General features: G+C 38.9%; 1 protein-coding gene across 1 annotated transcript in view; it reads right to left on the minus strand.

Annotated features, from left to right (window-relative positions):
- The window catches only part of COBLL1 (cordon-bleu WH2 repeat protein like 1), a 172,919-nt gene that overhangs the window by 25,534 nt on the left and 124,026 nt on the right, over positions 1-23,359 (minus strand). Inside the window, exons 6-7 of the mRNA XM_079710748.1 lie at positions 22,934-23,031; positions 22,586-22,822 (exon numbers count right to left, since the gene is read on the minus strand). Coding sequence (XP_079566874.1) covers positions 22,586-22,822; positions 22,934-23,031 — 335 coding nt within the window. The remainder of the gene's footprint in view (positions 1-22,585; positions 22,823-22,933; positions 23,032-23,359) is intronic.

The following is a 23,359-nucleotide window of genomic DNA, read 5'->3' on the forward strand; positions in this document are numbered from 1 at the left end:
TATGTCTTGCTATATACCACAAAAAATTTAGCAAATTTACTATTTTGTAATGTTATAATATTTCTGCCAGAGAAGAAAGGAAGCCTGCTCTCACAGAGAAAAGTTTGAGTTAGTTGTCATCACTGCCAGTTCTGTTAGGGACAAAAGCAGAAGGCAGCTCATCTCACACGGGCAGAAGCGGAGTCAGGTCCATATGGCAGGCACTTGGTGGAACGCACCTCTCACTAAGGTTAACTCATGTTAACAAGGGGGTCAGACAGGGTGGCACCAGGCTGACCTTATCGGTAATCAGAACATTAAACTTCTTCCATACCAGTTGGTAAATAGCTGCAGCCACCAATCTCCTCTCATTACCCTGGTCCCTCCTACAGAACTCTTCAGACGTCTCCATAATCCAGCATGAAAAGATTTAAAGCCTGCCACCCAAACCCAGATTTTGAATCAGAGTCACTGAAGCCAATTTTGATTAAATCAGAGGGTCACCCCCCCCCAACCCCATGGGTGGGCCTTCAACTGCTGCTTGGACCTCTGAAATAATTAGGAGAAGGGCCCTTGGCGACACAGAGCTGAGAAAGAAATGTAGTGATGGATCAGCAGTAGTTAAATATCATTTTGAATAGGACATAAAGTTTAAATTAAAATCTTCTTATTGATGATATGTCTCTGTGTTCAGAAACCTTCACTTACTATCTTATAAAAGTAAGAAATTTAGGGATTGCTAGGGAGAAGGCCAAAATTCTCCTAAAACAATATGACACTTCATTTTTTAAAATATTGATCTAAAACATCAAAAGCAGTAGAAGACATCATTTTATTTCTTGATGAGTTTACTTCTGTCAAGCCCTATTCAAGCATGCCTCATTCCTATCACAGACCTAGTTTATCAGTAGGAACACAGTAGGTGAACAATAAGTAATTGGTGAATGCATGAAGTCATGGCAGCATTTGATTTTCCTTCTAATTCCATGCTGAAATCATGTTTCTTATGTTTGGACCGATTGCTTTCACGTAGTCTGAAAACAACCCATGTTCCCCTTTAGGTCAGGCTCCCAGCCACTGTCATTTATTGGTCTGTTGCCTGATAAAAGCAGTCACAACATGAATTTCTCAGACAGTAGTATCTGTTTAGGAGTTAGAGCTCTTAAATTCTGGTTATAATATAATAAAGCAAATAGCACAGAGATAAAAAAGGGAGGAATGTATATACAGAGGCTCACAAATTTATATGGACCTAATAACTCAAAGACAGAATAAAAATAAACTCATATATTTCATTTATCACCCTAGAGGTCTTAAAATAAGCTAACTTTTTTTGTACAGGATATTTATATTTCTATGGATAAAGAATTTAAAATTTGTCCAAATACACATATTTCAGTGTTACAAATGCTAAAACAGTTTTAATAGCATTTGTGGACAGTTGAGGGAATGCACGTTAGATGGGCAAAGCCATGAACGTCTTGGGGGAGCACATGCTTTATAACCTTATTCCGTAAGATTTACCCCCTTCCTCTACTGTACGGGCATGTCATGAAAGCAAATGGACTTATGTTTCCAGACCAGCAACTGGATCATAGGGACTAAGAATGAAGACCTTTGAAGAGGACATGATTGTCACTCCATGTGACCAGGTCAACTATGTTACCTGCATCACTAGATTCAATGCTATAATCAATGGTAAGAGCTTACTAACTTGGTGACAAAAATGTAAATTTAACAACTGACATAAGATGGGCCAATGCAGGAGTTCTGAAGGAATAAGAATGGTGAGTTAGGGCTTCCCTGGTGGCGCAGTGGTTGAGAGTCCGCCTGCTGATGCAGGGGACACGGGTTCGTGCCCCGGTCTGGGAAGATCCCACATGCCGCAGAGCGGCTGGGCCCGTGAGCCATGGCCGCTGAGCCTGCGCTCCACAACAGGAGAGGCCACAACAGTGAGAGGCCCGCGTACCGCCAAAAAAAAAAAAAAAAAAAAAAAAGAATGGTGAGTTTAATCAGCATAGATTAGTGAAAGGAATATAAGTTTTGTTCTGAGATATGAGTGATATTAGTATTAGCATTCAAGGAAATAGCTTAATATACATTTCTTGTTGTCCTGTAAGACAGAGAGACAAGAGTTTTTAAATTTATTTTGTGTGTGTGTGTGTTTAAGGAGACTTAGAAAAGAATTTCAATCAGCTAAGCAGCAGTCAAAAGAAAATCAAACTTGGGAGTTATTTTGTGTTAACTAAAACATTGCTAATAAGACTAAAATGGAAGAACCCCAGGATATTATGTCTACAGAAAACATCCTTCTCTTGGGTAAAAGCCTGCAAGAAAGAAGGGGCATTTGAGGTAGAAGATCTAGGTGTTCCTGAATAGATTGTAGCCAAGAAAACTGGCGTGTACTGTGGGATACGTGTAGAATATACGGATCCAGCACACAAGCTTGCTAAGAAGTGGACGTACTAAAATACTGCAGTTATTTAAGTAAACATGTCATGAGTTCCCATATAAAATGTTGAAAGAAAGAAAGAAAGAAGGGCAAGGGAGGCCCCCATGCATTCTGAAGCCCCGTTTTGTTCTGTGCACTTCAGGAATATGCTCCTTAATAGGCTCCCAATAGCTCTACTCTTGCATTTCTCAGGATTGAGCTACCCAGGATTTTGAGTGTGACTTTGTCTAATTGGCGAGAAGCTTACAGAGGGTTTGCAAGTTGGAAGGCAGCCAGTGTAATGGTTACCAAACACATGAGCTTTGGAGTCGATGCCAGGGCTTGAACGGGGAACGTGGCATTTATTGTCCCTGCAACCTTCTGCCTCCTTCTCCACAAACTGGGAAAAGTAACAGTACCTGCTTCCTAGGGGCCGGGTGCTCACGTGAAATGACCTGCGTAAGGCACTTAGTGCTGCACCTAGTATACAGTACATGCTCCATAAGTAGTAGCTAATGTTATTACATGTAATTTATCCATTTTCAAATATGTGAAAGTGTAAAAAAAAATAAGCAAATGATAGTTGTAGTATAGAGGTTAGAGTAAAAAGTGCGGATAAAAGGAGGTACTTATTCTAAGACTGTACTTTCTTTAGTGATGGCAGTGGTGGGAGTCCTATTAGGGTGAGTCTCAGTTATAATCAACCTTAAACAACTTAGGAACTTGTGCTTAGTCCACTGCACAAGCTAAATCCACTGTGTGTAAAACTCCACCTTTAAGTCACCTCAGGCAGCTTCATCATACCTTAAAGGAGTTTAATAAAAGCTAAATATTTAACACCAGTTTGTTAATTCTTAGTGAGGGGTACAGGGAAGTGAATTATAGTATATAAATCTGAAATATTTCATACATTTAATGTGAACAATTAAAATGAAAGAAATGCTTAGAACTGTCTTTAGCTTTTACCACCTAGCCAAGGTACATTTTCTTTGGTCAAATTATGACTGAAAAATTTTAAAAGGAGTTGATATCAAGTTATATTTAAGTCCAAAGGATTTACAACACAAGAAAACAGACAGGTTTCTTCTTACTATGGGAAAAGCACTTTGGTTAATAATTAGAGATATTCAATTATTTACTTTAGTTAGAGTCACTAAGTCTGCCTGCCTTCAGCAAAAACTGCACCTCTAACAGGAATGTACATCACTGAATTTTACAGTCTGTGAAAAGAAAAATACTGCACAGAGAAACAGAATTCACTAATGAAAGTGGCAAGGTCAAGTTGAAAACCATGCCAGATAGTTAATCCTTCATAATTCACATCCAGATCAGAATTCACTGGTTCAAAATGGAACTAAATTTAGCTGAAGAAAATAGAATTGAATGGTATTCAATAGATTTACTTAGTACTAGCTCTGTACTTGTTATTAGATCACTTATTAATCACAGTTGAATTATAAGATGTGGGTCACTGAAATCAATATATTCTGATTAAGAGTGAAGAATACAAATAGGAAAATAATTTAAAAAAAGATTGAATCAAAGGATGGAAATACAGTGGCCCAACTTCAATCAATGACATCGTTAAATGTTTCTTTTTTTGTTTTGGCTGCGTTGGGTCTTTGCTGCTGCGTGCAGGCTTTCTCTAGTTGTGGCGAGCAGGGGCTATTCTTCGTTGTGGTGCACGGGCTTATTGCGGTGGCTTCTCTTGTTGTGGAGCGTGGGCTCTAGGAGCGCAGGCTTCAGTAGTTGTAGCACTTGGGCTCAGGAGTTGTGGCTCCCAGGCTCTAGAGCACAGGCTCAGTAGGTTTGGCCCACAGGCTTAGCTGCTCTGCGGCATGTGGGATCTTCCCAGACTAGGGATCAAACCCATGTCCCCTGCATTGGCCGGAGGATTCTTAACCACTGCACCACCAGGGAAGTCCTGTTAAATGTTTCTATTAGAAGCTTTTGGATTCTAGTTTGTTTATAATACGATTTCCTGTGTGAGGAGGAGTTGGGTTAAAGAGAGCTTAAGCAATTTCATAAAATTGTCTTAAAACTCATATAATTTTCTTTTCAAGGGACAGACTCCCATTATCTTTCTCCAATGCAGACATTCTCAATAAATGCTATAAAATATTATAAAATACCTTATAATTGACATTAGGGTTTCCTAATTTACTATGAATTAGACACTAGTATCCTAATGACTGAACTTTCACATAACTGAAGGTCAAGCTTTAACTCTTAACTCTTGATAGAAGAATTCTAAAATAATTTCACAACTTAAACAACAAATCAATTTTCTTTTTTTTTTTTTTTTTTTTTTTTTGCGGTACGCGGGCCTCTCACTGTTGTGGCCTCTCCCGTTGCAGAGCACAGGCTCCAGATGCACAGGCTCAACGGCCATGGCTCACGGGCCCAGCCGCACCACGGCATGTGGGATCTTCCTGGACCAGGGCACAAACCCGTGTCCCCTGCATTGGCAGGCGGACTCTCAACCACTGCACCACCAGGGAAGCCCCAAATCAATTTTCTTAAATGTCAAAACATATAATAATTATACCATAGTGAACGTAATATAGAAGTATAAGATATTCTACTGAATTTCAAAATAGGCAAAGCTCTGAAGGTAAGTTTTTCTTACTACAGTGAAATCAGTTTTATTATTAACTTGATCATAAAATTAGCACAATCTCTTATGAGATGCAAACAGTCATACATTGATGAGGAAAAAAAGAAAAGAAAAATTACTATAAATCTCAGCTAATACAGGTCACCTCATAGAAGTTTTGGTGTACAGCCTTTTACCTTATACCTACACACACACACACACACACAAATGCACATGTATTGTGACTTGTATTGGATGAAAGCATACATGCCAGTTTCTTTCTTTCTTTTTAATGTTTTTTTCATGCAACATGTTATCTTTTGGTGGGTCCAGAGCAAGTTTATTTTGCTGCCTTGAATCTCCTTGTTCTATACCATTTTGCCCCTTGGACAGCACTTCCTCCAGACTCCTAAAAATCTAGGCCTTATATATTCTATTTTCTTATTCTGTCTATAAACCTGTTTTAACATCATTTACAGCACTGAAAGTCTTGCTTAGGTCAACTTAGATTTTAAAAAGTCATCAGTGAATGGGTATAAGAAGTGGGGGTGACACTCCAGGTACCAGATGATTGTAATTAGGGAAAGAAGCGATAGGGCAGCAGTATCAGCGCCTGGAGCTCTTAAATCCACGCTATGTAAGCAGGCAACTGTTCTGCCAATTTTAAGGGTGTTTATCAATCTGCTGAAATAAATTCTACTAGAGGAAGCAATGAGATTAGAGCTGGATTCACTTACAGGTATCTAAATAACCACCACCACTCTTCACTTGTGACTTTTTGAGTTACTAACAAAAAATTAAATCTCTTCAGAGGATTCTGAGTGGCTGCGCTTGCCACTAGGTTTCTCTCAAAATCATCTAGTTTTAAACTCACGATTAGTCAGTGATAACATCTGTGTTCTCTGGTTAACAAACTCATTAACCTGAGCGTATCTTCCTCAAATTTTCTGTCTTCAACATCTTTTAAGTGATGCCCAAAACACTTGTGCTGACTTTGGTGTTACAGTTAGGAGTTCAGGGAGAAAGATCTCAGTTAGTCAATGTTTCATTTTGCTATTGTTCTTTAGGGTTCAAAAATCTTTAGAGGAGTAATACCAAGACTAGATAGCACTGTCTGGTAACACTGATCAAACCAAAGTTCCCTGCAGCAAAGCACTTTCATCTGTTAAAGGCCAATTTTAAATGACAACAACAACTTCTATTAAAAAAAAAAAAGATTTTATAGTATCAGAGTTGAAAAAAGAGTTCTGGAAATTTAATTACGAAATGTTATTCTACAGAGGAGAAACCCAAACCATAAAGAAGTTCAATGGCTTGTTCTTCAAGGTAGAAGATGAAGAAGACAATGAGAAAGAGGACCAAAAGCAAAGAAGAATAGGCGTATTACAGATCCAAGACTCTCTCTCAAACCAGACTAGGGTTCTTCTGCCACAATATAATTATTTCCAGCCCTTCTCCATGCATATCAGAATAAAACCAAAACACGAATTTTACAGCCTGTGTTACACGTATCCTTGCAAGGGTTTTACATTCTCCCCCTGAGGCAATCTGCTTTCATTTCATCAACACTCCAATACTTTGAGAAAGCGTGTAACCAAATCTTATTAGTGGTAATCCCTTATAACATTTTTTAAATGCCCAAAGATGAGGGCCTGAGTAGTATATCTTGAATGAAAAAAGACAAAATGAACCAGGAAAAAGCAGAGATCAGGATCAAGTTAAAAAGAGGATGGCGGTGGGTTTCCCTGGTGGCACAGTGGTTAAGAATCTGCCTGCCAATGCAGGGGACATGGGTTCAAGCCCTGGTCCGGGAAGATCCCACGTGCCACAGAGCAACTAGGCCTGTGCACCACAACTACTGAGCCTGCGCTCTAGAGCCCGTGCGCCACAACTACTGAAGCCTGCGTGCCTAGAGCCCGTGCTCAGCAACAAAGACAAGGCACCGCAATGAGAAGCCCACGTAACCATGGTTCTCTGCGGTCATAGTGATCAAACAGAGGGGTTTGATCAAACAGAGGGGAGCAGGGCAGGAGAATACTCATCTGTAGGTTACTGATTTAGGGCCTCAATGAGAGTAAAGGAGAAATCAAGGGAACAAGCTGGGGCCAACTCAGTTCATCCCAGAAAGAGAGTTAAGGCTGTATGGCAGACATTATCCAAGTGACCTCACCATTTTATCACTGTGGCTCCAGGAAAGGGGCCAGCTTCTCTCCACCCTGACCTCTGTTAACATGCTGGTTACCAGAGAAAGGCATGTCTTTGAAACCATGAGGTCCCAAATGTCACAGTGGTAGAAAGGCTAAGTAAACTTCATACTATGAGAACTTGTAAAGGAAGACCCTAACACTGATTATTTTCAATGATATTTTATTAACTCAGTATACGTATTTCAGAGAGGAAAGCTAGATAAGGAAGATAAATCCACACAAATTCCATAGATGAACTATTGTTCTTGGAATAGTATTGTTCTTTAAAATTTAGCAACTTTATAATGAGCATAGCTCTTTACATTTAGGTCAGAGGTAAAGCTGGCAGAAACCTAAAAAGTAATTGTTCAGAGGATTTTCGTGAGCATTAAATGAGCAATGTGGTTGAGCCTTGTCTGAAATATTAGTAAGTGATATATAAGCATTAGTCATTACTTCTGCTCTTGTGTGATTATGACCCTTTGAAAATCTGATGAAAACTATAATACAAAGTATGTCTTATATCTGGGAAAGCCTTAAAAGAGGAGGAATATTAAATATTATACTGCGCTGGTGCATTTCTCTACTGAATGAAACAAGTCATATTTTTGGAAGTACAGACAGCTGTATCCCGTATATCAAGCTGAAAATGCCATGACAACCACTGTTCCTAGGCAATTGGAGAATTATGTGTGTGGTCCAGTTTCTATATAATATAAGTGGAGAGTGGAGGCAAAAAAAAAATCAAATGTTATGAGATAACCTGGAGAAAAAAACTAAAAAGGGGTGTATCTCTTAAAAATTATAAATACATGCTCTATTACAACAACCTTAATGACTGCATAAAATGACTAGATTAAACTCATTAAGTGAAGCTAAGACCAAATATACTTGCACATTTCAAAATCATATAACAATCTATCATCTTATCTGCTTGTAAAGCATGATAAATATTAAAAGATGAAATTGGGTAAAAGATGAAAAATGTCAAATATTTTTAAAGAAACAAATCAGCTGTTAAAAAACTAACACTCTAAGTATTAAATTTCACTTGCATAAGAGTATATGGCAAAGAATTTCAATTTCTCAACATTTGAGTGTTTGCAGCAGAATGCAAAATGAGACCAAGTGAAATGCCCAATCAAGAGCATTCCTTATTGTGCTCCCAGCCAAAAGCCAATATCTTAAAGAAAACGAGGTGCCATGCTAGTAGCCCAGGAAAAACAATTCACTGTTGTATACTCACATAACCAAGCAGCAAAGCCATACCAAATATGAAAAAATGAAGAATTCTCCAAAAGGTTCTGTGAATTCAATGGGTCAAGATTACCTACAGCTTCTGTCCAACTCTTCTTCCTCTTCTTCAAATGTAAAATAGGCATAAAAGGTTAATTTGTCAATAATACTAGGACATCCTTTGGCCACTGATTTCATTAAATGTGCTCTTCACAGATACTTGGTCAGCAGACACGGGACGGAAACTGGATTTCTGAACTTAGTTTCAATCCCAGAATTCTAAGTCACTTTTAATTTAAGTCAATGCCACTGCATTTCTGACTTCTGTCATGTATGAAGTAAATGACAATCTTATGTAAATAACTATCTGCATTTTATGCAGTAATACATGTGATCTAGTCCATGTAAATGACAACATGAGCCAGCTCTTATATATGTTGTTATGCAAATGGCATTTCACATCTTCAGGCAGAATCATGTTCACAAAGTGCTTAAAGAGTACCAGGAAAAACTGCCAGAAATTTTCTAATTGGATAGTTTTCTCTTCCAAATGAACATTTCCATAGAAGACAATGTATTTCACCTTTACAAAGAAAATGACATGAGATCTGAAACCATGTGAAAAGAGTACAGGGAGATTCAGGGACATGCAAAGGACACTGTAGCAATGACAGTAAACTATGTAGTCTTTAAAATATATTCTTTAGGTGGATAGAATTTTAGATGCAGAAATGTTCCCCAAAAAGATTAAGATAAATTATCTTACTAACTGGGATCATCATTGAATCCTCTTTGGAAACTGCACAATCGGTTGCCAAAATTAGCTCAGAAAATCAACAGCCTTTTATGTGAATATTTTCAGTTGATGCTCCAAAATCCTATCCAAATACCTTAATTTGCCAGTATTGAGAAATGCCTTAGAGGAAAGAGGCAAATTATTAAATATAGACAGCCAAAAAGCATAAAATAGATGTGGTTGACAATATTTTTTCCAAGCTACAGATAGACTGACTTATCTGTAAGCCTAAGGCAAATATAATATCAATGACTACTTAAAAGAACATTAAGATAAAAGCTCAAAATGAATAAAACTGTGCTAATTATAAATCACTTTGTTATGCATTACTGTTATTTATCTCTCTAGCTCTGTTTTCAGGCACTTCACCCATAAGAGATAAGCATCATTTACTATTTCTAATATAATGTAACTATTTCCAATATTTTCTTTCTGCTTTATTCAAAGGACTCTTTGGGGAAAAAAAAATTGGGAAAATCAAAATGCGGTAGTTCTGTTAAACAGCGCACCCTTGTGGTTTATCTTACCACCTAAACAATAAAAATTACAGGATAAAGATATATCCAAAATTCTTCATGGACTTGGAAATGATTTTGCCGAGGTTTTTTCCAGTAATTTTTTCCCCAGCTTGGCATTACTTTTAATCAGTAAAAATAGTGCCTTTTTAAAATTTCAAATTCAAAATGAAACTGTTAAAATAGATATAAAATGTCTACAGTGATAATGACTCTTTGATTTTAAATTTAAAAGAAGCAAACAGTAAAATAAGTAAAATTCATCTCTAAACTTATGTTTTGCTGAGTTTCCTGAATATTTTCATCTAACACTATAAAAAATTTCAATTCACGGCTCAATTTTATTTATATGCATTATGTAATGCACACTACCTTTTAGTTATTAGTCCTTAGGCTTTCAATACAACCTTTCCAAAATTCTGGCTTTTTTGTAAAAGCTTAAGAAGAATATTGGGACTTCCGGGGAAGATGGCGGAAGAGTAAGACGCAGAGATCACCTTCCCACAGATACACCAGAAATACAGCTACACGTGGAACAACTCCTACAGAACACCTACTGAACGCTGACAGAAGACCTCAGACCTCCCAAAAGGCAAGAAACTCCCCACGTACCTGGGAAGGGCAAAGCGGAGAGATTCCCGCACAGAGGATCGGTGCCGACCAGCACTCACCAGCCCGAGAGGCTTGTCTGCTCGCCCGCCAGGGCGGGCGGTGCTGGAAGCTGAGGCTCGGGCTTCGGTCAGAGCGCAGGGAGAGGACTGGGGCTGGCGGCAAGAACTCGGTCTGAAGGGGGCTAATGCGCCACAGCTAGCTGGGAGGGAGTCCGGGAAAACTCTGGAACTGCCGAAGAGGCAAGAGACTTTTTCTTCCCTCTTGGTTTCCTGGTGCGCGAGGAGAGGGGATTAAGAACGCTGCTTAAAGGGGCTCCACAGACGGGCGCGAGTCACGACTGAAAGCGCGGAGCCCAGTGACGGGCGTGGGACGCTGGGGCTGCTGCTGCCGCCGCCAAGAGGCCTGTGTGCGAGCGCACGTCACTGTCCACGCCGCCCTTCCGGGAGCCTGTACAGCACCTCACTGCCAGGGTCCCGGGATCCAGAGACGGCTTCCCTGGGAGAACGCACGGCACGCTGGCCTCTGCCGCTGCAGGCTCGCCCCGCATTCCGTGCCCCTCCCTCACCCCCGGCCTGAGTGAGCCAGAGTCCCCGAAGCGGCTGCTCCTTTAACCCTGTCCTGTCTGAGCGAAGAACAGACGCCCTCCGGCGACCTACACGCAGAGGCGAGGCCAAATCCAAAGCTGAGACTCGGGAGCTGTGGGAACAAAGAAGAGAAAGGGAAACCTCTCCCAGCAGCCTCAGAAGCAGCGGATTAAAGCTCCACAATCAACTTGATGTACCCTGCATCTGTGGAATACATGAATAGACAACAAATCATCCCACATTGAGGAGCCAGGAGTCAGTGCTGTGCCTCTGAGGTGGGAGAGCCAACTTCAGGACACTGGTCCACAAGAGACCTCCCAGCTCCACATAATATCAAACGGCGAAAATCTTCCAGAGATCTCCATCTCAACACCAGCACCCAGCTTCACTCAACGACCAGCAAGCTACAGTGCTGGTCACCCTATGCCAAACAACTAGCAACACAGGAACACAACGCCACCCATCAGCAGAGAGGCTGCCTAAAATCATAAAAAGTCCGCAGACACCCCAAAACACACCACCAGACGTGGACCTGCCCACCAGAAAGACAAGATCCAGGCTCATCCACCAGAACACAGGCACTAGTCCCCTCCACCAGGAAGCCTACACAACCCACTAAACGAACCTTAGCCACTAGGGACAGACACCAAAAACAACGGGAACTACGAACCTGCAGCCTGCAAAAAGGAGACCCCAAACACAGTAACATAAGCAAAATGAGAAGACAGAAAAACACACAGCAGGAGAAGGAGCAAGATAAAAACCCACCAGACCTAACAAATGAAGAGGTAATAGGCAGTCTACCTGAAAAAGAATTCAGAATAATGATAGTAAAGCTGATCCAAGATTCTATTTCCAAGATCCAAAATCTTGGAAATGGAATAGACAAAATGCAAGAAACAGTTAACAAGGACCTAGAAGAACTAAAGATGAATCAAGCATTGATTAAAAACACAATAAATGAAATGAAAAATACTCTAGATGGGATCAGTAGCAGAATAACTGAGGCAGAAGAACGGATAAGTGAGGTGGAAGATAAAATAGTGGAAATAACTGATGCAGAGCAAAATAAAGAAAAAAGAATGAAAAGAACAGAGGACAGTCTCAGAGACCTCTGGGACAACATTAAACGCACCAACATTTGAATTATAGGGGTTCCAGAAGAAGAAGAGAAAAAGAAAGGGACTGAGAAAATATTTGAAGAGATTATAGTTGAAAACTTCCCTAATATGGGAAAGGAAATAGTTAATCAACTCCAGGAGGCACAGAGAGTCCCATAGAGAATAAATCCAAGGAGAAATATGCCAAGACACATATTAATCAAACTGTCAAAAATTAAACACAAAGAAATCATATTAAAAGCAGCAAGGCAAAAACAACAAATAACACACAAGGGAATCCCCATCAGGATAACAGCTGATCTCTCAGCAGAAACTCTACAAGCCAGAAGGGACTGGCAGGACATAATTAAAGTGATGAAGGAGAAAAACCTGCATCCAAGATTACCCAGCAAGGATCTCATTCAGATTTGATGGAGAAATTAAAACGTTTACAGACAAGCAAAAGCTGAGAGAGTTCAGCACCACCAAACCAGCTTTACAACAAATGCTAAAGGAACTTCTCTAGGCAAGAAACATAGCAGAAGGAATATACCTACAATAACGAACCCAAAGCTATTAAGGAAATGGGAATAGGAACATACATATCAATAATTACCTTAAATGTAAATGGACTAAATGCTCCCACCAAAAGACACAGATTGGCTGAATGGATACAAAAACAAGACCCATATATATGCTGTCTACAAGAGACCCACTTCAGACCTAGAGACACATACAGATTGAAAATAAGGGGATGGAAAAAGATATTCCATGCAAATGGAAACCAAAAGAAAGCTGGGGTAGCAATTCTCATATAAGACAAAATAGACTTTAAAATAAAGACTATTAGAAGAGACAAAGAAGGACACTACATAATGATCAAGGGATCGATCCAAGAAGAAGATATAACAATTGTAAATATTTATGCACCCAACATAGGAGCACCTCAATACATAAGGCAAATACTAACAGCCATAAAAGGAGAAATCGACAGTAACACAATCATAGTAGGGGACTTTAACACCCCACTTTCACCAATGGACAGATCATCCAAAATGAAAATCAATAAGGAAACACAAGCTTTAAATGATACATTAAACAAGATGGACTTAATTGATATTTATAGGACATTCCATCCAAAAACAACAGAATACACATTTTTCTCAAGTGCCCATGGAACATTCTCCAGGATAGATCATATCTTGGGTCACAAATCAAGCCTTGGTAAATTTAAGAAAATTGAAATTGTATCAAGTATCTTTTCCAACCACAATGCTATGAGACTAGATATCAATGACAGGAAAAGAGCTGTAAAAAATACAAACACATGTAGGCTAAACAATACACTACTTAATAACGAAGTGATCACTGAAGAAATCAAAGAGGAAATTAAAAAGTACCTAGAAACAAATGACAATGGAGACAAGACGACCCAAAACCTATGGGATGCAGCAAAAGCAGTTCTAAGAGGGAAGTTTATAGCAATACAATCCTACCTTAAGAAACAGGAATCATCTCGAATAAACAACCTAACCTTGCACCTAAAGCAATTAGAGAAAGAAGAACAAAAACATCCCAAAGTTAGCAGAAGGAAAGAAATCATAAAAATCAGATCGGAAATAAATGAAAAAGAAATGAAGGAAACGATAGCAAAGATCAATAAAACTAAAAGCTGGTTCTTTGAGAAGATAAACAAAATTGATAAACCATTAGCCAGACTCATCAAGAAAAAAAGGGAGAAGACTCAAATCAATAGAATTAGAAATGAAAAAGGACAAGTAACAACTTACACTGCAGAAATACAAAAGATCATGAGAGATTATTACAAGCAACTGTATGCCAATAAAATGGACAACCTGGAAGAAATGGACAAATTCTTAGAAATGCACAACCTGCCAAGACTGAATCAGGAAGAAATAGAAAATATGAACAGACCAATCACATGCACTGAAATTGAAACTGTGATAAAAAATCTTCCAACAAACAAAAGCCCAGGACCAGATGGCTTCACAGGCGAATTCTATCAAGCATTTAGAGAAGAGCTAACACCTATCCTTCTCAAACTCTTCCAAAATATAGCAGAGGGAGGAACACTCCCAAATTCATTCTACGAGGCCACCATCACCTTGATACCAAAACCAGACAAGCATGTCACAAAGAAAGAAAACTACAGGCCAATATCACTGATGAACATAGATGCAAAAATCCTCAACAAAATACTAGCAAACAGAATCCAACAGCACATTAAAAGGATCATACACCATGATCAAGTGGGGTTTATTCCAGGAATGCAAGGATTCTTCAATATACGCAAATCAATCAACGTGATACACCATATTAACAAATTGAAGGAGAAAAACCATATGATCATCTCAATAGATGCAGAGAAAGCTTTCGACAAAATTCAACACCCATTTATGATAAAAACCCTGCAGAAAGTAGGCATAGAGGGAACTTTCCTCAACATAATAAAGGCCATATATGACAAACCCACAGCCAACATTGTCCTCAATGGTGAAAAACTGAAACCATTTCCACTAAGATCGGGAGCAAGACAAGGCTGCCCACTCTCACCACTCTTATTCAACCTAGTTTTGGAAGTTTTAGCCACAGCAATCAGAGAAGAAAAGGAAATAAAAGGAATCCAAATTGGAAAAGAAGAAGTAAAGCTGTCACTGTTTGCAGATGACATGATACTATACATAGAGAATCCTAAAGATGCTACCAGAAAACTACTAGAGCTAATCAATGAATTTGGTAAAGTAGCAGGATACAAAATTAATGCACAGATATCTCTTCCATTCTTATATACTAATGATGAAAAATCTGAAAGTGAAATCAAGGAAACACTCCCATTTACCATTGCAACAAAAAGAATAAAATATCTAGGAATAAACCTACCTAAGGAGACAAAAGACCTGTATGCAGAAAATTATAAGACACTGATGAAAGAAATTAAAGATGATACAAATAGATGGAGAGATGTACCATGTTCTTGGATTGGAAGAATCAACATTGTGAAAATGACTCTACTACCCAAAGCAATCTATAGATTCAATGCAATCCCTATCAAACTACCACTGGCATTTTTCACAGAACTAGAACAAAAAATTTCACAATTTGTATGGAAACACAAAAGACCCCAAATAGCCAAAGCAATCTTGAGAACGAAAAATGGAGCTGGAGGAATCAGACTCCCTGACTTCAGACTATACTACAAAGCTACAGTAATCAAGACAGTGTAGTACTGGCACAAAAACAGAAAGATAGATCAATGGAACAGGATAGAAAGCCCAGAGATAAACCCATGCACATATGGTCACCTTATCTTTGATAAAGGAGGCAGGAATGTACAGTGGAGAAAGGACAGTCTCTTCAATAAGTGGTGCTGGGGGGCTTCCCTGGTGGCGCAGTGGTTGAGAGTCTGCCTGCCGATGCAGGGGACACGGGTTCATGCCCCGATCTGGGAAGATCCCACATGCCGCGGAGCGGCTGGGCCCGTGAGCCATGGCTGCTGAGCCTGCACGTCCACAGCCTGTGCTCCGCAATGGGAGAGGCCACAACAGTGAGAGGCCCGTGTACCGCAAAAAAAAAAAAAAAAAAAAAAAATAAGTGGTGCTGGGAAAACTGGACAGGGACATGTAAAAGTATGAGATTAGATCACTCCCTAACACCATACACAGAAATAAGCTCAAAATGGATTAAAGACCTAAATGTAAGGCCAGACACTATCAAACTCTTAGAGGAAAACATAGGCAGAACACTCTATGACATAAATCACAGCAAGATCCTTTTTGACCCACCTCCTAGAGTAATGGAAATAAAGACAAAAATAAACACATGGGACCTAATGAAACTTAAAAGCTTTTCCACAGCAAAGGAAACCATAAACAAGACCAAAAGACAACCCTCAGAATGGGAGAAAATATTTGCAAATGAAGCAACTGACAAAGGATTAATCTCCAAAATTTATAAGCAGCTCATGCAGCTCAATAACAAAAAAACAAACAACCCAATCCAAAAATGGGCAGAAGACCTAAGTAGACATTTCTCCACAGAAGATATACAGACTGCCAACAAACACATGAAAGGATGCTCAACATCTTTACTCATTAGAGAAATGCAAATCAAAACTACAATGAGATATCATCTCACACCAGTCAGAATGGCCATCATCAAAAAATCTAGAAACAATAAATGCTGGAGAGGGTGTGGAAAAAAGGGAACACTCTTGCACTGCTGGTGGGAATGTGAATTGGTACAGCCACTATGGAGAACGGTATGGAGGTTCCTTAAAAAACTACAAATAGAACTACCATATGACCCAGCAATCCCACTACTGGGCATATACCCTGAGAAAACCATAATTCAAAAAGAGTCATGTACCAAAATGTTCATAGCAGCCCTATTTACAATAGCCCGGAGATGGAAACAACCTAAGTGTCCATCATCGGATGAATGGATAAAGAAGATGTGGCACATATATACAATGGAATATTACTCAGCCATAAAAGAAACGAAATTGAGCTATTTGTAATGAGGTGGATGGGCCTAGAGTCTGTCATACAGAGTGAAGTAAGTCAGAAAGAGAAAGACAAATACTGTATGCTGACACATATATATGGAATTTAAGGAAAAAATGTCATGAAGAACATAGGGGTAAGACAGGAATAAAGACACAGATCTACTAGAGAATGGACTTGAGGATATGGGGAGGGGGAAGGGTAAGCTGTGACAAAGCGAAAGAGCGGCATGGACATATATACACTACCAAATGTAAGGTAGATAGCTAGTGGGAAGCAGCCGCATAGCACAGGGAGATCAGCTCGGTGCTTTGTGACTGCCTGGAGGGGTGGGATAGGGAGGGTGGGAGGGAGACGCAAAAGGGAGGGGATATGGGAACATATGTATATGTATAACTGATTAAATTTGTTAAATAAAAAAAAACACAATAATTAAAGGAATGTAATATTGACTGTGTATTTTGTCAACAGAAAATAATAGTATACTCATACATATATGGTTCATTCATTCATATTTATATGTGTATATATTAAAAAAAAAAAAGAAGAATATTGCCAAGAATTACTTGGGCCAATTACTATAAAAGTAAATGTAAGCAATTTTTAAGTTATCCAAGTACTTCTGAAAATTTACCAGATCTACACATGAAATACTAAAACTTTATTGGATAGACATTCTCATTGTATATATCAATACTATACCTGACTGTGTGAAAGCTGTGGTTAAAAGTTTACTTATCAATTCTCTTGAACACCTATTATGTTACAGAATTTCTCTGTGCAACACAATTCCCATCCTCTGGTTTGGAAGAAAAAAAGGGGGGGGAAATTTAACAATGCTATAAGCTTTAAACAATAAAATAACCTTAATGTTTATGTTTAGAGGGTGGGGTACCCACCCTATAACATGTTATATACATCAATGGAATATTTATTATGCAGCTTTTAAAAAGGGAAGCCCTTTATGTACTGATAAGGATATCAAAAATACATTATTCAGTATCAAAAAGTGAGGTATAACATAATGCATATAACATGTGAACATCTGAGAAAAAAGTCACATGTAGGTTGAATATTGGCTTGAGTATATATAGATTATGTCTGGAAGAATATACAAGAAACTGTTAGTAGTTGCCTCTGGGCATAAGAATTTGGCTAGAGGCAGGGTAGGAAAGGAGAATTTTCACTGTATTTTCCTTTTCATCTTTAGAAATATATATCATATGAATATACTACCTGCACATATACATAAATTAAAACAAAATAAAAAGGCACAAGAGAGACAAATTCAGAGAAAGTAAGATCACTCCATCTGATCAGGGGCTAATATCCAAAATATATAAAGAACTCGCACAACTCAATAGCCAAAAAAAGCAATTAAAAAATGGGCAGAGGAACTGAATAAATATTTTTCCAAAGAAGATTTACAAATGGTCAATAGGTACATGAAATGGTGTTTAACATCATTAATCATCAGGGAAGTACAAATCAAAATTACATTAAGATACCACCTCATACCTGTTAGAATGGCTGTCATCAAGAATATAAGAGCTATGTGCTGGCAGAATGTGGAGAAAAGGGGATCCCTGTGCACTCTTAGTGGGGATGTAAATTGGTGCAGCCACTATGGAAAACAGTATGGAGGTCCATCAAATAATTAAAAATAGAACTACCACATGATCCAGGAATTGCACTTCTGGGTATGTATCCAAAGGAAATAAAAATAGGATACTGAAAAGATACCTGCACTCCCATGTTTACTGAACCATTATTCACAATAGCCAAGATACAGAAACAACCAAAGTGTCCATGTATGGATGAATGGACAAAGAAGATGTGATATGTTAAAAAATAAATATATGTGATACACACGTGTGCACACACACACACACACACACAGAGTAATATTATTCATCCATGAGAAAGAAGGAAATCCTGCCCTTTGTGACAACATGGATGGACCTTGAAGGCATTACACTAAATGAAATAAGCCAGACAAAGAATGGCAAATACTGCATGGTATCACTTATATGTGGAATCTAAAAAAATCAAACTCATAGAAACAGAGAGTAGAAAAGGTGGCCTGGGGCTAGGCGGTCGGGGAAATAGCAATTGGTAAAAGAGGGCAAACTTTCAGCTATAAGATGAATAAGGTCTGAGGATCTAATGTAAAACATAGTGACTATAGTTGACAACATTGTATTATATAATTGAAATTCGCTAAGAGAGTAGAACTTTAATATTCTTACCAAAAAAAAGATAATATGTGAAGTGATGGATATGTTAATTAGTGAGAATTTTTTCACAGTGTATTTCAAATGACCACAATGTGTACTTTAAATAGCTTACAATTTTATTTGTCAATTATATGTCAATACAACTAGAAAGAAAGAGAGAAAGGGAGGGGAGGAGGGAGGGAGAGAGTGAGGCGAGGAGGGAGGGAGAGAGGGAGGGAGGGGGGAAGGAGGGAAGGAAGGAAGGAAGGAAGGAAAGAAGGAAGGAAGGAAGAAAGAAAGAAAGGAAGGAAGAAAGGAAGGGAGGGAGGGAGGAAAGCAGAGCCCTCCATACCCACCAAATTGTTATGCTGGTAGAGGACCTTGAATGCCTAGAAAATAACAGCCAGCTATCCAAAGTTTCTGAACTGGGAAGTGACAATTATAAAATATAAATGTGGCAGCTTGCCACATACTTTGTCTTCTGAAGACAAGAAGGGGCAAGACAAGTTAAGTACTGACCTTCTCCTTACCCTCCTGGCCCTGGATTTCCCTGAGGCATGTTTTTAGCAGAGGGAATGGAAGAAAGGGACAAGGAGATATTGTGAAGGGAGACTGAATGAATGGTTGGTCACTAATTGGATGTGAAAAGAAAAATAAAGAACATCAAAGATGATCTTGAGCTTTTCAATCTGAGAGGAAAAAAAGTGAGGTTGATTTTAAATACGCTGATTTCCAGGTAGTGATGAGTCAATAAGCAACCGTGAGTTCAAACTGCAAGTGGAACAATATTGGGATTGGAATACAAAGCTGACGTATTCATTTCATAGGGCTGCTGTAACAAATTGCCATGACTGGGCAACTTCAAACAATAGAAGTTTATTCTACCATAGTTCTGGAAGCTAGTAGCCTGAAATCAAGGTATCAGCAGGGCCATATCCCTCAGAAGGCACTGGGGGAGAATCCTTCCTTGCCTCCTCCAGCTTCTGGTGGTTTCTGGCATTCTTTGGCTTGTGGCAGCACTACTGCAGTCTCCGTCTCTGTCATCACATGGCCTACTCCTTTGTGTCTTTGTGCCCATCTCCCCTCTTATACCGACACCAGTCATTGGATTTGAGCCCAACTTAAGTCCAGGATTATCTCATCTCTAGATCCTTGACTTGGATGTATCTTTTGGGGGGACACTAGTCAAAACACTACAACAAAAAACTCAACAAAGAATAGATGTTTTCTCTGAAAGAGTAAATAGAGGCTAAGACCGTGGATTCAGGTAGCTCCAAATTTAGAAAATGGGTAAAGGAAGTGGTGGCAAAAAAAATAGAAGAAAGCTCAGATATAAGAAGAGAATTAGGACCAAGGAAGAGAGAAAGGACTTCCCTGGTGGTCCATTGGTTAAGACTCCATGCTTCTACTGTAGGGGGCACAGGTTCGATCCCTGGTCGGGGAACTAAGATCCCATATGCCACATGGCACAGCCCCCCACCCCCCCAAAAATAAAGGAAGAGAGAAAAATCAAGACCAAAGGGTGATCTATTCCATCAAATATGACAAAGAACTTAAGAAAATAAGTGCTGGGATGCCTGGGAAGGGAAGAATTCATATGAGCATACATATGTACATGTACACATACCCACACACACACAATCACACACAGAACCACAGCTTAATTGTTAAGAATTTTTGTAATGAATAAATTTTAAAAAGTGGTTCTTCAGCTTCACTAGGGAAAAACAAATAATTCCAGGTCCTACTAAACAATACATCAAAGAACTATCCAGATGTTCAGATCAAAGGAAAAAATAACTAGAAAATTATATAAGGATGTCTAGTTTGCCAAAGGCAACATACTAAAAAAAAAAAAAATAGTCCTTAACATGGGGGCATCAACTGGTCGTAGAGCAGAGAGTGAGAATCAAAAGAAATGGCTTTTGTCGAGGTCACTGGTAGCATGGCCTAGAATTTTAAGAAGCTGACTCTTAGAAAGACAACATAGACCTCTTCAGGCTCCCAACACAAAGGACATTTACTGGAATAGATTGGATGAAGTCATCTGGAATAAAGGTTTGTGAGCAGGGGCTAAGATGTATTTCTATATAAAGAAAAAGACAGACTTTGGTAACCACTCATGAGTATGATAAGTTATACTCTTACAGTGCAGTTTTATGGTAATTAAAAATATAAAACAATCCTGAAAGTGCTACCTTTTAAATGGTTCACTATGAAGAAATGCAAACTAGTTATGGCCACAAAATGAGGTCTCTGGGACCCTGACTTGGTCCTTGCCTCTCTCCTTGCTCAAGCTCTGTTTCTTGTGCATGCCCAGACTTGACACAGCCCTGACATTCACCGCATCTTTCAACGGGATTCCACATGCTTTTTAAGGCTGAATCCAACTACCAAGCAGTTACCCTGGAAAATTCTGTAGTAAATGATTTTATCATTTGAAAAAATAACTATCCTCCTGATGGGCAAGGTGAGACTTTATACCACAACCATTAGACAAGAGACCCTTATAGAAATAAGAAGACAGTTTAATAGATGATTTTCCAAATAACTACCGAGTTCCAACATTTTTTATGCTCATTTCTATCTAATCCAGTTGCTACTTTCTAAAGACACATATGAGAGCTTATCAATTACAATTAAAAACTATAGTTAAAATTTTTCTAAGGTTAAGGAAGTACAGAAATGTTTATTAGTTGGTTGAGAAGTGTTCATTTACTTGAGCACTGAATTTACTAAGCTTCCAAGGGGGAAATAAAACCCTTCAACTAGATACAAGAAAACTTCTCGGTTTCTCAAATACCTCAAAATAAAATTTGCTCTCAGAGTTACTTAAATCATTTGATTACAAGCAACAAAATGTATGGTCTCATGTTCAATCACATTTACTTAAAACTTCCCTGTAATTCATCTGAATAAAGCAAGGAATGTACAGACTTCATAGGCATGAAAACTTGTTTGCAAATGGATTTCTACAAAACAGCATGCTCCAGGAAAATTTGGGATTAAAGAGAGCAATAGTGAGAATGTTTGAGAAAAAGGTACACCTAGAACAGTGCCTTGAATATAAAAGTATATGATAGTAACTACAATATATGCTATATAAAGACTCTTTTTTATTATAGAGTATTTATGTATCAGGCAGACACAAGGATTTCCCCCCCGAGAATCTCAGAGTCAGGTCAAGACCTGACTATATCTAGTTAGAAACCCACGAATGCAACATAAAAATTTGTTGCTGTTTAAAAAAAAAAAAAAAGTGTTCAAAAGTAAGTATTTCAGGCTTCCCTGGTGGCGCAGTGGTTGAGAGTCCGCCGGCCGATGCAGGGGACACGGGTTCATGCCCCGGTCCAGGAAGATCCCACATGCCGCGGAGTGGCTGGGCCTGTGAGCCATGGCCGCTGAGCCTGCGCGTCTGGAGCCTGTGCTCCGCAACGGGAGAGGCCACAACAGTGAGAGGCCCGCATACCGCAAAAAAAAAAAAAGTATTTCCATTCCTAATAACATGCAGCAAGCAAGAACCTCCAGTTGGGCCTTGATAAACTAGGGTTTTAAGGTTTATGGATGATTTATTTGCTTGTATATAAAAGCTACTTAAAACTGACATATTTATTCTTTACTGCATTGCAGAACTCTACATATAGAATCTCTTCACAGTACCAGTGTTATTAGTAACTAGTTATTCAACTTATTACATATTAGTAACTGTTACTATTAGCAGCCTATGTGGAAAAGGACAAGTTAGTTAAGAGGAAAAATGGATGGTCCCCTGCCCCATCCTAAAAATAAAAAACAAAACAAATTTACGTACCTCCTCTGTTTCATCCAGACTTGTGGATTTCACCATACAAGAAGCTGGCCTCTCCTGGATGTGAGCAAGGTCCTGGGGGGCTCTCTGCGACCCTGGCATTGGAGGCAGTGGAGCACGCCTCTTCTTGGGTGCATCCGATGGCAGGGTGTTTGAAATATACTGTTTGGTAATGGTATTGCTCCTCGTAAAAGTTGGACGATGCTTACTTACTAGAGGAGTTGCAGGGGCACTGGCGGTCTAATAAAGAATTGAAAAGCAAAATCTACAGGTAATTCCAAGACGAAAAGCACGTGCACTTAAAAACAGAGTAGAAGAATCTTATAAAATGCTACATAAGAAAATACATACTTGCTCCCGCTTTTTCTTACTGCGTTGAAAAAGGCTGAAAAACCCTTTATTTTCTTTATCCTTCATAAGGTCTAGGTTTTGTGATATTTGGCAGGACTCTAAAATAGAAGAAAAGCACCTTACTTTTGCTTGAGGGGTTGGTTATATGTTCACCTCCGAGGTGAACTATCCCTCAATTACTTTCCCTTGATAACTTTATCTAATGATAAAAGCTACTAATTATGCTCTACTATGAACCACGCACTCTGCTCAGCACCTCATATTTTAATTAATTCTCAAAGCAACAAGCAAATTTAGTATTATTGTTCCTGTTCCACAGCAGAGGAAACTGAAGCGACTCGAGAGTCTGTGTTTTATCCATAACTACCAACATTTCAGAAGTAAAAAGGACACTTCGAATTAAATGAGATATAAAGTTGCTATCAT

This window comes from Hyperoodon ampullatus (assembly GCF_949752795.1).
Source record: "Hyperoodon ampullatus genome assembly, chromosome: 8".
In the NCBI taxonomy this organism is placed as follows: domain Eukaryota; kingdom Metazoa; phylum Chordata; class Mammalia; order Artiodactyla; family Ziphiidae; genus Hyperoodon; species Hyperoodon ampullatus.